General features: G+C 38.7%; 2 protein-coding genes across 2 annotated transcripts in view; one reads left to right on the forward strand and one right to left on the reverse strand.

Moving 5' to 3' along the window:
- The window catches only part of IFT88 (intraflagellar transport 88), a 40,254-nt gene extending 39,060 nt beyond the window's left edge, over nucleotides 1–1,194 (reverse strand). The window contains exons 1-2 of the mRNA XM_070943919.1: nucleotides 1,067–1,194; nucleotides 927–981 (exon numbers count right to left, since the gene is read on the reverse strand). The gene's annotated coding sequence lies outside the window, so the exon portion shown is untranslated. The remainder of the gene's footprint in view (nucleotides 1–926; nucleotides 982–1,066) is intronic.
- Nucleotides 1,195–6,635: 5,441 nt separating this feature from the next.
- The window catches only part of CRYL1 (crystallin lambda 1), a 48,802-nt gene continuing 37,868 nt past the window's right edge, over nucleotides 6,636–17,569 (forward strand). The window contains exons 1-2 of the mRNA XM_070942843.1: nucleotides 6,636–6,700; nucleotides 16,255–16,362. Coding sequence (XP_070798944.1) covers nucleotides 6,660–6,700; nucleotides 16,255–16,362 — 149 coding nt within the window. The 5' untranslated portion in view covers nucleotides 6,636–6,659. The remainder of the gene's footprint in view (nucleotides 6,701–16,254; nucleotides 16,363–17,569) is intronic.

Below are 17,569 nucleotides of genomic sequence, written 5' to 3' on the forward strand. Positions count from 1 at the left end.
CAGAACTCTCCGAACTGCCTTCTGGACTGCCTTCTGGACTGCCAACGGTTTTCCGTCAATAATCTCCTTTTATACTGTCAACTGTGACACTTAGGGTAGGGAACATAAAAACCCTGGAGATTCAAACTCATCAGCTGCCTTCTGATTGGCTCACCCACTTGTCCATTCCAAAAGCCATTAATAGGTTGCCCACCGGGCTCCGGACGGCCCTCGACCTCCGTACCTTCCGCGCTGACCTAAAGACATTGCTCTTTCAGCAACTTCCCTGATCTGCTGTGGATTTTAACTTGGGGATTTGGGGTTTTTAATTGGTTTTTAATATTATTTAATTTTTATCTATTGTCGGGTTGTTTTATTGTTGTGAGCCGCCCCGAGTCCTACGGGAGAAGGGCGGCATATAAATCTGACAAATAAATAAATGATAAATAAATAAATAGGCACAGCAATTGAGAAATAACGTTTCTCTCACAAATCCCCTCGAGAGATAACCAGGGCAAGTCTGGAGAACACAAGGCTATATAGCCAGTTTCTTAAAAGATACTTCTGGCCATTTCTGTTCCCAAATTCATATCTGGCCACTATCCAATTCCCAGGATGCAGTACCACATCCTAGCTATGATTCTTTAACCATTAGATGAAAAGTGGTTTTTGGGAAGGAAAAGCCTTCGTTGTAATTCCTTGGTGTTCATTGTTGTGAGCTGTCCAGAGTCATTGGAAGTTGGACAGCATACAAGTTTAATAAATAAAAAAAAAATAGAAAGTCCTTCCCTGACTTGAGCAGGGGGTTGGACTAGATGACCTCCAAGGTTCTTTGCTACTCTATTCTGATGGATTGACTGAACGCACAAGCCTAGCTGCCTCCAGCGATTCTCCAATCGTTTATTTTCTGTCAAGCAACAGAGGGAGAGTTTTGATTTAATGCTCACCTGGCTGAGCCGTTCCAAAATCGAGAGCTCCAGCAGTGATGGAAACGATCAGAATCTGTAAAAATGCAGGAAAAAAGGAAGGATGTTAATTGGCTCAAATCCTTTCTTAAAACAATCCTTAGCAGCCACCCCCAGCATACTTGGAATTTTTCCGTGTCCCGCTATCTCCCAGATAGCCTAAGCCTCCCTCCCATTAACGCGTTTTTTTTCTTTGGCTCTTCCCAAACAAAGTGGCTTCGCAGGAGAAAAGCGACCCTCGTTGTTTTGGAAATACAGGGCCTGGACTCTCAAGCCCACAATGCATCACTTCCGGTTGCTAGGGAACAAGAACGCTCTTTTAGGAGGAAGAAAATATCCGAGCATGCGCAGTAGCCCCTAACGAAGCTCCCGCTAGACCAGGGGTCTCCAACCTTGGCAATTTAAGACTTGTGGACTGACTGGCTGAGGAACTCTGGGAGTTGAAGTCCACAAGTCTTAAAGTTGCCAAGGTTGGAGACCCCTGCGCTAGACAATTATTGCAGCATCCTGTTTGCCAGCGGTGAGTCATAGCTAGAAATTTGGCAGTAGAGGTTAAAAAAAGAAAGTAAGGAGCATTTCAAAGAATAGCTAGTAAATATTGATTTACAGTACTTTTTTCCAACTTTTCGTGCTTCAGATTCCACCAAGCGCCAGCCAATATATCATACCTCTATATCATACTATTATACTTCTATATATCTTGTAGTACAAATATATTTGTGGAGGGAATAAGGGATTATGTCTTGGCTGATTTAAAAAATCAAGCAATGTCACACCTGGTTAGAAATTAGATAGGGGATTACCAGAAAATTCCAGGACTGTAAATTAGTAAAAAATAATTAGAAAAGGCAATGGCAATCATTTTCACAATGTTGTTAAGGAAACTGTATGGACATGGTCATCAGAAGTCAAATTCAATTTGAGAAAATCATTTTTAGCTTTTTCATTTGTGCACCTTTCTACTGGCTTACTGAAAATGGGCAGTGTTTATTATAATGAGGAATAAAATTCTGCTAAAGGGGTGGGGGGGTTTCTAATTCCACAAGTATTATGTAAGATTAATTGAAGGCACACCTCTTAAATCACTACACGCATTTATAATTATTTAACTGGAAAACAATTGTGCAACTAACATGGCACAACTTGATGCTATTTAGTGGAATTTGTTCTTTAAAAGCAGCTGTGTGGGGTGGAATCAGATCCAAATCTATATCCTTATGCATCACTAGCTGGACGCCCATGCTTTGCTACGAAACTATGTGATCGGGCGTGATAAATTGACACTTAAAGCCTGAAACTTAATGTAGAACGTATAACTCGGTAGCAACTCACCAGCATCAAGAAGAGTCAAGAGGTCTTTAGTTCCTCTTCACTTTCTGCCATTAGAGTGGTATCATCTGCATATCTGAGGTTGTTGATATTTCTCCCAGCAATCTTAATTCCAACTTTTGCTTCATCTAGCCCCGCCTTTCTCATGATGTGCTCTGCATATAAGTTAAATAGGCAGGGTGACAGTATACAGCCTTGTTGGACTCCTTTCCCAATTTTGAACCAATCAGTGATTCTGTGTCCAGTTCTCACTGTTGCTTCTTGACCCGCATAATAGGTTTCTCAGTAGAGAATGAGTAGAGTAGAATGTCCCAGCCTGCAGGCCAGATGAGTCATGTGCTGGCCACACCCACACCCGGTTTAGCAAAAGGGTAGCATCAGAAAGTGTTAATTTAAGGCAACTGGCAGTTGGGACAGAGTTCCTTTCAGGTGGGGAGGGGGAGTAGAATGTCTAACTCCTTAGCATCAGAGCATGTGAATATAATACTGTATATGAAATACTAATGATCTGATGGTCATTTTGAAAAATCCTTTCTTAGCGAGGACCTTACACAGATACAGATATAGATATATAGATTTGCTGGGTGAAATGTTGCATGCCTGCTATATAAAGGGAGAAGAAGCCGAAATGGTGCATTAAACCACCATGATTGTTAAATGACAAATAAATATCACTAGCTTTTACAAAATAAAATAATGGTTATGCTTATTACTAATACCTTGAGAAAGCTTGAAGTAAACCTGGAGGTTTATTTGTAAGAATAGGAACAAATTTAAATAGAAAACCCACATTTCTATCAGTTATTTTAAATGAACTTTCCTATTATTATTCCTGATACAATCCTGATTGTGTGGCTCACAACAAATTATGGCAAGTTCTTAAAGAGATGGGAGTACCAGACCATCTTATTTGTCTCTTGAGAAACCTATTATGCGGGTCAAGAAACAACAGTGAGAACTGGACACAGAATCACTGATTGGTTCAAAATTGGGAAAGGAGTCCGACAAGGCTGTATACTGTCACCCTGCCTATTTAACTTATATGCAGAGCACATCATGAGAAAGGCGGGGCTAGATGAAGCAAAAGTTGGAATTAAGATTGCTGGGAGAAATATCAACAACCTCAGATATGCAGATGATACCACTCTAATGGCAGAAAGTGAAGAGGAACTAAAGACCTCTTGACTCTTCTTGATGCTGGTGAAGAAAGAGAGTGCAAAAGTTGGCTTGAAACTCAACATTAAGAAAACTAAGATTATGGCATCCAGTTCTCTCAATTCATGGCAAATAGATGGTGAAGAAATGGAGGTAGTGACAGGTTTTATTTTCCTGGGCTCCAAGATCCCCGCAGATGGGGACTGCAGCCAAGAAATTAAAAGATGCTTGCTCCTGGGGAGGAAAGCTATGGCAAATCTGGACAGCATACTAAAAAGCAGAGATATCACCCTGCCAACAAAAGTGCGCATAGTCAAAGCTATGGTTTTCCCAGTTGCAATGTATGGCTGTGAAAGTTAGACCATAAGAAAGGCTGAGTTCCAAAGAATTGAGGCCTTTGAACTATGGTGCTGGAGAAGACTCCTGTGAGTCCCTTGGACTGCAAGGTGATCAAACCAATCAGTCCTAGAGATCAACCCTGACTGCTCTTTAGAAGGCCAGATCCTGAAGATAAACTCAAATACTTTGGCCACCTAATGAGAAGGAAGGACTCACTGGAGAAGAGCCTAATGTTGGGAAAGATTGAGGGCAAAAGAAGAAGGGGACAACAGAGAATGAGGTGCCTGGATGGAGTCACTGAAGCAGTAGGTGTGAGCTTAAATAGACTCCAGAGGATGGTAGAGGACAGGAAGGCCTGGAGGAACGTTGTCCATGGGGTCGCAATAGGTCGGACACGACTTTGCAACTAACAACATATTATAATCTTATTTAATTCAATATATTTCATGTGATGTACTAGTACCCATATAGGATATGGTTTAAAAATTACTATAAAAATAACACATTTTAAAAGTGTTTTTAAAAAGGTAGGAAAATGAACTTTAAACAATTACTGCTTTTTATTCAAGCACGTTATCAAGATCACTTTTGAAAAAAAGTTCACAAACAAGCAATAGTACATTTTTAAAAATAATTTTTAATGGCTCCTTATTTTTCAATTATTTAGGCACATGAAAATGAAAAGAAGGAAAGCAATATCTCTTTGTATTGTACAGCATATGGAGCTGGTTTGTAAAGCCTTGTTGATGAAGGCCTATCAGTAGACAATCAGTGTAAATATTTGCTCATGATACCCTTTAGTGTCACTTTCTCCTCCTGTCTCATCAGTGGATTAAACATACTTGCCTGCATGATAAAGCTTTCTCTAAATGAAGAAGAATCTGCCTACAAAGAGGTGGTTATCCCATGAATCCCTTCCCTTGGTTCTTTTGGAAGAAAACAGCCTATCGTTATCTTTTATTTGCAGATCCTCTAAGGCTCTTTCTTACCTGGAAAATGCTCCTCATAATTTTTTTCTAGGATAATTAGAATAAGAATAGACTTGCTGCAATATTTTCAAGTTTAGTTTTAATACTATCTACAATCTTATGCACAAAAAAGTATGCAATTAAATATTTCTGCCAGGAGGGAATTCAGTGTGACTTTTGCTTTTGCTACAATAGGCATATATAACAATAACTTTTTACTTGGATTGGTTTTATTAACAGGGCTAATTTAAACTTTGAGGGAAGAAGATCAAAAGTGGATAGCAGGCCATGCTTTTCTAAAACCCAAATAAAATTTACATAATCATGTGGTTATAGATTGGGTTTTTTTTAATCTATTATATTAAAACTTCATCTAAAATTTTAAAATAAAATGGTAAATTTCTAATATTTTAACAACCTGAAAATGGAAATTGTAGGTCATATTCTGATCAAGATCAAATAAAATGTATTGAAATTTGTATATTACTAATAAACCAATGTTTTAATTGTTCAGCATTAGTATTTTGTTATTTTTATGCATTTCATGCTTTTTTTTCAAATTATACCATCCACACATCCAATCTTAAAATCTTGCTAATTATGTCGGCATGATCTTTTAACGCCTTTGCTTTTCCCATGGCTTCTCTTTCTTTCAACATAATTTTGCCTGGAGCTCTCTTGAACTTGTAACTCCAGAACAACAAAAAGCAAAGTTTAAATAATGGCAATTAAATTCATATTGTTCCCAAATAAATGTGGGCAACCACTTTCCACAAAGCAGGCAAACATGAAATACAAAAATATTTCAAAACTATATTGATTTGCATAGCAGGAATTCAAATAGACAGGATGATGTTGGAAGCCCTGTAGGGTCTGTTCATATCCTGTTCTTATGACTTGGCACCTCCATCATTGACATTGGAAACTCACACCAGTAGCTTAGTTTTAATATGAAGGACTCACAAGGTCCCCAGTGACTCCCAGAAAAAGGGCAAGCAAGTGGCAGCGGGTGAAGATTGACTCTGTTGGGTTCATGACTTCCATGGCAGAGATTTAGAATGGAATGGAATGGAATGGAATGGAATGGAATAGAATAGAATAGAATAGAATAGAATAGAATAGAATAGAATAGAATAGAATAGAATAGAATAGAATAGAATAGAATTCTTTATTGGCCGAGTGTGATTGGACACACAAGGAATTTGTCTTGGTGCACACGAGACCCAGAAAGGAAAGTGAGCGAGTGAGCTTTCTGATCCTTTGCCTCGAGACACGCGCTGGATCCCTGGATCCTCCACTGGCCCACCCGGAAAAAAAAGAGCAAAAACAAACTTCTCCACCTTTGATACCTTCAACTCCCTTCATTCCCCAAACACTAATGGGTCGGGGATTATGGGATCTGGGTCCTATAGCACACGTGGAGAGGACCAGGCTGAGGACAAGGGCTAAAAACCCTAAAGGAAAAGAATAAGGTTCGGATCCCTGGTTTTTCCGAAAAAGGAGAAAGGGGGAGGAAAGATGGAGGGAGAAGAGACACAGTCGGAAATGGGGTGGCTTCGAAGGCACGGTCGCTCTCCGCCGATTTCCAACCGGAACCAATCGGAAGGAAAGAAAAGAGACCTAAGCGACAGGGCTCCCTGATCCCGAGGCGCCTCCCCGTATCGACTCTATCCTATAATAAATCATGTGAACGTGTTGGGTAACCCCTCGGAGTCTCGGGTTCGAGCAGTTGTTTGGGGAACTCGGGCAGCCAATAGGAACCATCCTTTGCTGGCAACCAATGGCAGTGGCCGTAACATCCCAGAAGTTGGGGGTGGGGAGAACGCGTTCCCTTTTTAAACGGGAGGTGGCCCAAGTGGCCCAGAGGTTGTCCTCTTTGCCAAGCCCGCTTCCTCTGCCGAAGGCTCTGCGTTTCTCCACCATCATGAATCCTACCCAGGAGGGGCGAATTGTGATAGTTGGCAGGTAAATCTTTCCATGCACTTGTGTTGCTCCTGCTTCCTGTGCCCAGAGAAGAGGAAGAAGAGGTAGGACAGTTCAAACAGGAGGGGCTCAGAAGGTACTTGACGTTTCCCAGCCCCCCACGTCCAAGGTGGGGGGGGGCAGGTTGATGCAATTTTAGGTACAGAATTTAGCAGTCATGAAAAGCCCCAGTAGCACAACCTCCATCAGCACTTGTTGCACAGAGCCTTGAAACAAGCAAATGAAGACTCTAGTCTATCCCATGTTTGATCCCTTTACTATTACTTGGCAGGTTATCTTGGATCAAGAGATGGTTCCAGGAAAAGGAACAATTCTTTTCCTCCTCTTCCCTCTTATCATTTGGAATGGGTATTTATTTATCAGCCGTATCATTTCAAAAATTCTATAAATGAGAAATACAACTTGTGAGAAGCTCATTTGCAATGCAAGCATCCGTTCTTATCTTTTGGGAGTTAATGTAGAAGTAAGTCCCATTTTGGCCTTCTGTAGCCTTTTAAAATGACATCCAGGGGGTCAAATAGTCATCTTTTCTTTTTCTGAATTGCATCGAGTTGGAAAAGTGACAACAACCTTGTAGCTGGAATTACTTCTATTTTATATAAACAATTATGGGATAAAATTAATTTATATTGCGCTTCTACAGTATTTTTTCTGTTGAGTGAAATCTTAAGATACTGTTGTATTTCATTTTATTGCTGATTTTTCCACCCTATTTATGATTCAACCTTAGCCCTTCAAATAAAAGGGTATGAACAGAGGTTTCCACAATGGCTTCCCAATTGTAGAATTTAGAGGTATTTGGAGCATGTTTATCTTAGATTGTCACATGGTCTTTGGTTCAAATAGCAGTTAAGGTCTACTACATGAAGTCATGCCTCATTCACCAATGGTATGTAGAGTCAAGTCAGGTTTTGCCCAGTTTGCCACAAGTTTTGTGACAGCAACCAGGAAAGAATTTAAGTGTCAGCATTTGAAACGATTCAGTGATCAAGGAGCAAAGCTCAGTCACCAGCGTTTTCTGCATTTAAAATGTTGATTAGCTACCTTGTACTACACTGCAGCGTTTGCTTATGATATATGATTAGAAATATGTGATTGCAAATTTAGGGAGGAAGTAGGTCACATTGTGGAATAGAACAGTGAAGAACATGTCTCTGTTTTTATTAAGCTGCAGATAGAATTGTCTGTCCTTCTAACCTGAAGTTTAGAACATAAAAACATTATTAACATCCTAGAAAAGTTTGGGCTACCAAAGTAGACCTGGAAAAGGTTGTACCAAAGAGATGCAGAACACTTTCTTTGCTCTTATCTAGTGAACAAGTGGATTCTGGCTCACTTTGCAGGCCAAATGCGATAGCAATAGCACTTAGACTTATATACCGCTTTACAGTGCTTTACAGCCCTCTCTAAGCGGTTTACAGAGTCAGCATATTGCCCCCAACAATCTGGGCCCTCATTTTAACGACCTCGGAAGAATGGAAGGCTGAGTCAACCTTCAGCCTGGTGAGATTTGAACTGCCAATTTGTGGTCAGCCAGCAGTCAGCAGGAGTAGCTTGCATTCTAGTATTGCACTCTAACCACTGCGCCACCGTGGTAAACCTAATAAAACATGTAATGATTATTTTGTGTAACACATATAACTAACTATTTAATTGGAATTTCAGTACATTGGATTATAAACCACGTGTGCCATAGGTTCACCATCATGGATCTAGGGCATTAGCTATTTCTGCCAGCTTAGTGTCATCAGCAAATTTAATGAGTTCTCCTTCTGGCCCCTTATCTAAGTCATTTATGAAAATATTGAAGAGTACTGGGCCTAAGACAGAACCTTGTGGTATCCCATTGCTTGCTTCTCTCCTTGTAGATGTAGTACCATTAAGGACTACTGATTGAGTATGGTTTTCAGCCTGTTACAAATCTGTATGGTAATTATGCTATGTATCCCACTTTTTTCTAGCTTACCAAGAAGTAGGTTGTAGTCTACTTTGTCGAATGCCTTACTGGTCTAAATATACTATGTCCACAGCATTTTGCTAGTCTACTAATTTAGTCAATTTGTCAAAGAATGAAATAAGATTGTTTTGGCATGATTAGTTTCCATCCATTGTTTCTTGTTCTGCCTTCAGGTGCTTTGGAGAATAAGTTGAGCCTCCAGTTCTTAGATACTGGAACACTACTATCATGTCATCCCTAGTCCTTCTCATTAAAGTAGACATACTCAATTCCTGCAACTGTTCTTAATTTATTTTTTAGTAACATTGTTTAGTAACAATGTTTAGTAACATTGAGTACATGACTTTGTTCTACTGTATTTTTTAATCTATTTGATTGAAAGGCAATAGCTTCAGACTTGAGGATCTAGGGCAGGGGTGTCAAACTCAGGGCCCAGATCCGGTCCGAGGGGTGCTTAGATCCGGCCCATGGGACCAGCCTGGAAACAGCAAAGGACCAGTACACGGTGCCTCTACCAGCGAAAACAACTCAGGTTTTGCTGGCAGAGGGCTGCAGGAGGCTGTCACGGCCAAAAATGGGGTGTGGGCTCCGTTTTTGCTGGCAGACGGCTTTCAAAACAAACTAAAAACAAAACAAAAGGAGAAATGCTTCCCCTTTTGCATTTGAGCATGCAAGAAGGGACAGGAAAAGAGAAAGGGAAAGAGGAAAGACAAAGAAAAAGATGGGAAGATGAGAAGAGAAAAATAAGGAAAGAGGGGAAGGAAGAAGAAAGGAGAAGAGGGAGGGAGGGAAGGAAGGAAGGAGGGAAGGAAGGAAGGAAGGAAGGAAGGAGATTATAATGAGAGCGAGGGCAAGTCTCAGGGAAGTCCTGCCTTAGCACTTGGCCATCACAGGTGCCTTCAACATGCCCACCATGGCCACACACCTCAGCCTTCTGAAGTCAGACACAACTGTGGTGCAGCCCTCAATGAAATCGAGTTTGACACCTCTTATCTAGGGTCACCAAACTTGCCTTTCCCCTCCCCTAAGTGATACAGAACATCAGAAGAATAACTGAAACCATAAATATAATATTTACAGAATCAGAAAGAGTTTCTAATACGATGCATTATGTATGCATCTAATATGTAGATTAGATGCATACATCTAATCTACGTATGATATTCTTCATTAGTATGTGGAATAGGGGTGGCAGTCAGATTACATGTCATAGTTATCCTCTGCTTACAGATCTTGGATACCCAGGGAAGATTTAAGGACAATAGTGGGTGGGATACCAGTTTCAGAAATTGAACATAGAGAAACTAGAACATAGAATAAAAAATTACGCTAGCAAAAAAAAAATTAAAAATACTGTGGCTTTTAGCCCAGAACTCTGCTATCCATTAAGCTTGTTCATAACAAACCACCAATCTTCTAATCTTCACCTTCTATAATTTGCCATAATGATTATTTTCAGTGGCTGATAAAGAACAGAGAAGAGTTTTTGTTTTTGTTTTATATGATTCATATCAGTAGTGGGTTCAGGGGCGAAATGCTGCCGGATCGCCCGGTCCGGTAGCGATCTTGGCCGGTGGTTTGGCAATCCGGTAGCGATGGCGGAGCAAAGCTCCGCCCACCTGCCTGGGTGTCATTACTTCCTGGTTTTAACCAGAAGTAATGTGTATTTTACCTTCTGCGCATGCGCAGAATGTCTGCGTGTGTGAGCGCTTCCAAACTGGTAAGGAAGGTAAGTAGATTTCACCCCTGAGTGGGTTTCAATTTAGTTCGCTACCAGTTCGCTCATAGGCGCGCGTGCATGCATGCATGGGCGAGCGTGCATGTGCATGGGTGCACGTGCATGCATGCATGCAACACTTCTGCGCATGCACAGAGACGTCCTGGCGGGCAGAGCCTCCTGCCGCCACTACAGGTTCGCCCAATCCGGGGGAAACACATCACTGATTCATATGCTTATTTTGTATCTATTCATGCGGCGATTGCTGTAGTTATTTAATGAAAATGTTTTTATTTATGAAAAAATTAACAGAAATCTGATGGATCTTGTTAGTCCTGACATCACCTGAGATTCATGAAAGAGTATTCATGATAACAAGAAATTTTGTGGCAATGAGTAAGACTCTGTGGTTGAAAACACAGCGAACTCCTGGTATTCCAGGACTATTCCAGTAATCGCAGAAACTAGGAGCACTAGCCCTACAGATATTCATGGAAAGCAAGATTTTAGCAACAGTCAGATGTTGACAGGTCTTTTCATTTTGAATTACTTATTGCTCTGTACCCTGGGTCATAAAAAGTATTTAATTGCAAAAGAGAATGAAAAATATTCACTCCATGATAATGTGAGGTTTGAAATGCTGCTAGATTCCAATAACTTTGTAATGTGGGTAATAAAATATTTAAAAAAATTGACTGAAAGCATCTAAATAACAAAAAAATGGGCAATTCCTTGTCCCCAAAGGAACCTGTAAATAACCAAAGTGTTTCAGATTTTTGAAGAGGCCTAATAGATTAAGGTTATTATAGTAGAACCGCTCTCTAATGTCCATGACAATACACATTCCCATTTACCTTCTTTAAACCAAAACCTTTGGGGGTGATGATTCATTGTATATTAATATCCCCTATGGGGCACTGCATTATCCAAGAAGCCAACTGATGAACTAGATAAAATATTCAAAAAAGATACAACCATCCATATTATAAAAACTCTATTAAAAATTGTGTGACTAAACAATTTCTTTTAACTGCTGGAACAATGACAGTTAACTATTGCAGATGGCAATAGTTAGTAGGTAGCTGGGTTGAAAGATCTGTTTGGCTAGTTCTAAGCCACATGAAGATCTTAATTTACCTGCTAAGGTTGATTACTAACAAGCAAGCTTTTAACCCTCTGATTGTTTAGCAAGACTTATAAAGGGATAGGAGAAATTCCTCTATCTACCAACAAAATAAAACCTTCGTATTTTCTTTTATTGAAAATGAAATGATACTAAATCTTGCTTATAAGAGGATAAACAGAGGGACGTGGTAATTTAAGGGAATGCTTTATTTACTGTGAAAGCTAACTTTTTCATTGCACAATATATTTGATTGATCTTAAAAAGTAGGGTAGCTATCAGACTGACAGGTGAGAGAAGAGGTTTTGCTAATGTTGGAACATGTCATAATCCCAGCTGTGTTGCAGAGGTTTCCATGAGTGTGCAAGGAGATCAAAACAGATCAAAAAGCCCATAATCTAAGTTCCAACTGTAATTGTTCAACATTGGCTGAATGTTGGGCACACATGGTTACTCAATGAAACCCCCCTCAATTAAGAGTAATCTTTTTTGAGCAGAGTCTAGATCAGGGATATCAAACTCTATTTCATCGAGGGCCACATCAGGGTTGTGTTTGACCTTGGGGGGGCAGGGGGCGTGGCAAGGGTGGGCATGGCCAGCTTGACATCACTCATGTTAGGGGCGCCTATGGTGGTCCGAACGCTCTGCCAGTGAAAATGGATTCCAGAGCTTCGTTTTCGGCTGGGACAGCCTTCTGCAACCCTCTGCCAGCAAAAACAGAGCTTGGGAGGGCCGCACGTGGCCCTCCTGAGCTCCGTTTTTGCTGGCAGAGGCACCACGGGCCAGTCCTTTGCTGTTTCCAGGGTGGCCCCACAGGCCAGATCTAAACACCCAGCAGGCCTGCTTCGGCCCGTGGGCCTTGGGTTTGACACTCCTGGTCTAGATAGAGCAATCACAAGAGAATCTGCCCAGGCTCTTCTGAACACAACTTGCTTAATTCCTGTTTCCCCTATTTATCCTCCAATCAGGAAAGCTTACCTGCTGACAAGCAAGGTTTTAGGATGGGGAAATCAGTGCTTGGTTTTATTAATCCCTAGAGACAGACCTGTACATAGAGTTCTCTTGACTTCAAAACAATTTTGTCTTTGTTTCTACAGAATCATTCTGCAACAAATTGGAAATCTTGTCTAATTGATATGCATCTACTGGCACTTATTACAGTGTTTAAAAACAGGTTAACCATTTTCTACTTGTTGATTGTGAAATCACAATGTCAGCATATATTCAGTAGCTATGTCCATTAAAAGACAGATATTCAGAATACTATATATGCAGTTTAGCTGAGCTTTAAAGCAAGGCTGAAGTTATATAAATACTCTTGTCAATTTGGCAATTTTATATTCAAGCATTTTTCATTTTAAAATAGGTGTTTTTCAGAATATTATAGAAGTGATTCAACCATCCTTCTCTAATGCAACATTCCCTAATGTTTTTTTTTTTTAATTTGATTTATATGCCGCCCTTCTCCGGAGACTCAGGGCGGCTTACAATGCGTTAAGCATGTGTTGGGATTGCAACCCCCAGAACTGCTAACCATATATGATTGGAAATGGAATGTTAGGGATTGAATTTTCGTAATGTATGTATGTATGTATGTATACTATGCTTAAATGCTAAAATGAATTATAGTTTTATCCAGGGTGGATAAAAATCAATGATTTTTTTAAAAAAATAAAAAAAAAATCAGATTTTTTTTATTTAAATCGGATTTTTTTATTTAAATCAGATTTTTTTGATTTTTATCGAATTTATTTTAATAAAAAACTTTTGGGGTAAAAATCTATCGTAAGATAGTTTTCTATTTAAGATACATAAATAATTTAGTTTATTCAGCATGAAATGGAGCTTAGTTATGTAGCATGAGGCTGTATATTCTGCAACACTGGGACTATAGGTGAGTCAACAGTGGGTCAAAGGAGTAGCAGAGATGACAGTTGCTCTTTAAAAATTATGATTTAAATCGAGTTGATTTAAATCAAGTCTTTTTACTAGTGATTTAAATCATGATTTAAATCGACTCGATTTAAATCAAATCCACCCTGGTTTTATCATTATGTAAGCAAGACCTTGAACCTTGAACTTGAATATTTATCATTCTCCCTTACTGTTATAGCAGGGAAGAAATTGGAGAACTTTGATCAATGTTTAACCACAATTTAAAATTCAATGTTAACTATAATTTAAATGTTTAATCCAATACAGCAGGTGTGTATTCTCTGTCCCCCAGCACTAGATACATGACTCCAGATGTCCCCAGAATGCATGGGACCAAACATTTCAGACTTTTTTTTTTTCATTTTTTGCAAACATAACTGAAAGCATAATTTCTCCTATTGGGTTCGTTAAGGGATAACGAAAAAGAATCCTCATATTTTGGTCTGATCAGTCCAATGATGTCACAACACTGTCCATGGCGCCTTTATGATATTTCGAATAGAAGAGTATCCACATACTTTGAAAGAACAGTGACATCACTTCTGAACTCATAAACAACATGAAACAATAGAATATATGTCTGATTATATTATGAAAGTTTTAAAATTAAGTTTCAGTTGTGACTCAAACAGTTATCTTAAGCAGTTATATCATCTAAATTGTTTGCACTAAAGATTGAATTTCATAGAATATGTATTATGCTTTTTAAATACTCTATAAAGGACTGTCAAAAAAGAGAATAGAATAGAATAGAATTTTTTATTGACCAAGTGTGATTGGACACACAAGGAATTTGTCTTGGTGCGTATGCTCTCAGTGTACATAAAAAGAAAATATATGTTCATCAAAAATCATAAGGTACAACACTTAATGATAGTCATAGGGTACAAATAAGCAATCAGGAAACAATACCAATATAAATCGTAAGAATACAAGCAACAAAATTACAGTCATACAGTCAAAAGTGGAAGGAGATGGGTGGTGGGAACGATGAGAAGATTAATAGTAGTGCAGACTTAGTAAATAGTTTGACAGCGTTGAGGGAATTATTTGTTTAGCAGAGTGATGGCATTCGGGAAAAAGCTGTTCTTGTGTCTAGTTATTCTGGTGTGCAGTGCTCTATAGCGTCGTTTTGAGGGTAGGAGTTGAAACAGAGTCTAAATGTAATATTGTATTCCAGTAGTATTCTAGTAGCAAAAAATAATGACTAGTGTAGAAACTCCTATGCCACTAGCAGTGGAATACATACTTGCTTGCACCTTATTTTATGTTCAGATATGGCATTCTTTGTTTGAATATTTATTAATGCAGGATTGGGAAAAAGCCTAGGAAAGTGAATAGTTTCTGCCAGATTCTGCCAGATAGTTGTCCTGACTTGATAAAAGGAAATTCATATTTTCAATAATTATTTAAAATATCCAAATTATACGGATGCCATATGTGTGGGTTGGGAGTGCATAAAAGTGTTTCTCACTAATAATATTTGTGGAGGATTTCTCTTCAGTAATGGTTTTGGACTCTAATTTGCAGAATTAGCCTTTCACAGAATGTCAAAACATAAGATGATATTGCAGTGTGTTTGAATATTAGTAGCTTGGGTTGATAGTTGGTAAGGGACATGCATAAGCGCACCAACGTGCCTACGGTCCCTGTCCTACTGTCCCCAGTTATTCGTATCCATTTCCTGTATTCATAATCATGTTTATACTTATATCTGTTATACATGCTTGACAAAATAAATAAATAAATAAATAGTTGGGCTGTTGGTTTGAGCTCCGAGCTTGGCAATTTGGTTGCAAACATTTCGTCACCATTCGAGGATAATCGTCAGTGCATTTTGAGTTGTGCTCGTCTGTCAGAACACAGGTCTTTAAGATGATATTCATGTGTCTCTGGTACAAGACCATTTGCCTAGTGGTGTTTTTTTATGTCTATTTCCACATTACTAGTTCAATGTGTCTTCTAGAATCAGCTAACCATTTTTGAACTGATATAAAATCAGTACTGTTATATCAGCACAGTTATATTAGAATAGTGGAATATAATACTGTGTTTCCCTGAAAATAAGATCCTGTCTTATATTTTTTTGAACCCTGAAATAAGCGCTTGGCCTTATTGCCATGTGCTCAAAAGCCTGATTGGGCTTATTATCAGGGGATGTCTTATTTTTGGAGAAACGGGGTAGTTGAATATAATTTTATTTAAATTTATATGTCACTTGTCTGGTTATCCAGTTACAAAAGTTTGGTTTGGCCTAGTGGTTAAGGCATCAGTCTAGAAACCAGGCGACCATGAGTTCTAGTCCCACCTTAGACATGAAAGCCAGCTAGGTGACTTTGGATCAGCTATTCATTCTCACTCTCTCAGCCCAATCCACCTCAAAGGTCATTATTGTGCATAAAATAGAAAACGGAAGTAGTTTTAGATATTTTTGCTATCTTCAGTTATTTATAAAAATAATAAAGGCAGGATACAAATAAATAAAGAAGAAATAAAGAAGTAACTCTAGAAGCTGCTATAAGTGATGAATGGCCATCTCAGAGCTTGAGTGTGAGCTGATCTCTTTGTTACATGTCTGTCCTGTTTTTTCTTCTTCAAGGCAGATTTTGAACTTCCACTACTGGATCTGAACAATCAGTTAATGTGTGTGAGAAATAATGTGTTCCATATTTAAATTGCTGTTGCCTTCAAGGAAATACTCAAATTGAAAATCTAGAACCAATTTCCATCAGCTCTGTTTGACAGTGTCCTTGCTAACAACCATAAAAATGCACACTGACCTTTTCTTTTGATTTCTTCCTTAGTGGACTCATTGGGAGCAGCTGGGCCATGGTTTTTGCATCTGGTGGTTTTCAAGTAAAGCTTTATGATACTGTGGAAGCACAGGTTACAAAAAGCTTGAAAAAAATTGGGTAAGTCATCTAACTTTCTCTAAGTCCAGATAAGGTATTGTAAACATTAACATTTTGATCCTAATTTTCTCCTCAAGTCTCATCAAGAATAATGCGAATATTAGACCAAAATTAGAAAATCATAAAGCAGGCCCATATGATAAAATATTTGTGTAAAATATTTTGCATCTTTAATATAAAACATTGACATCCCTCCCTTAATCCTCTATTGAATTATATAAGAGATACTGAAAAGAATTTGAGAGTTTCAAAAATTGTTGGCACATCAAGGATATAATAAGAAATCAAAAGCCTTTTAATTTAAAATATAACTATCATCCAGTTTTAGAAGTCCAAATTTATCTTCAAGTTCCTCAAATGTTTTATTGTCAAAACATTAACAGTAAGATAAGTACCATTTTTGCCCAAGTAATAACAAAAATTCACCAGAGATTTTTAGATTGGGTTTATTCCAGATTATCTCTTTTTTACATAAAGAATTGAACTCAAACTTCTATCTCTAAATCTTCCAAATGCATGAACAACCTTTAACTGGGAAAACAACTAAATTTTTACAAAAAATAAAAACAAAAACCAATGCCCTGTCAAGACCAGTCACAATTCAAGGTGTTGGTTATTACCTTTAAAGCCCTACATGGCTCAGGGCCAGGTTATCTTCGAGACCGCCTTCTACCGCAAAGCTCCCAGCGACAGGTAAGATCCCACAGAGTTGGTCTCCTCCAGCTCCCATCAGCTAAACAATGCCGGCTAGCGGGCCCGCAGGGGAAGGCCTTCTCTGTGGCTGCCCCAGCTCTCTGGAACCAGTTACCTCCTGAGGTCCGGATCATCCCCACCCTATTGGCCTTCCGAAAAGTGGTGAAGACCTGGCTTTTCCGGCAGGTCTGGGGCTGTTGATCTCGCTTTGCGATCTGACGAGATCTGGCCATCAATGGTGTGAATGGGTTTTAATGTCTTTAATGTTTTTAATTTTTAAGTGTTTTTATAGTGTTTTTTTGAGTCTATTGTGAGCCGCCCTAGGTCTTCGGAAAGGGGCGGCATATAAATTGAATAAATAAATAAATAAATAAATAAATAAATAAATAAATAAATAAATATCAAATTATAACATTTTAATTGTCTCCAGTGGTTTTTGAAGTAAATAATTTGAATTCACAAAATCTGAATGTTAAATGACTTGAACTTAATGAATATACAACAACAGAGAACT

The sequence above is a fragment of the Pituophis catenifer genome, unplaced genomic scaffold, assembly GCF_029215685.1.
Source record: "Pituophis catenifer annectens isolate HBS135680 unplaced genomic scaffold, rPitCat1.0.hap2 SCAF_4, whole genome shotgun sequence".
Taxonomy (NCBI): Eukaryota; Metazoa; Chordata; class Lepidosauria; order Squamata; family Colubridae; genus Pituophis; species Pituophis catenifer.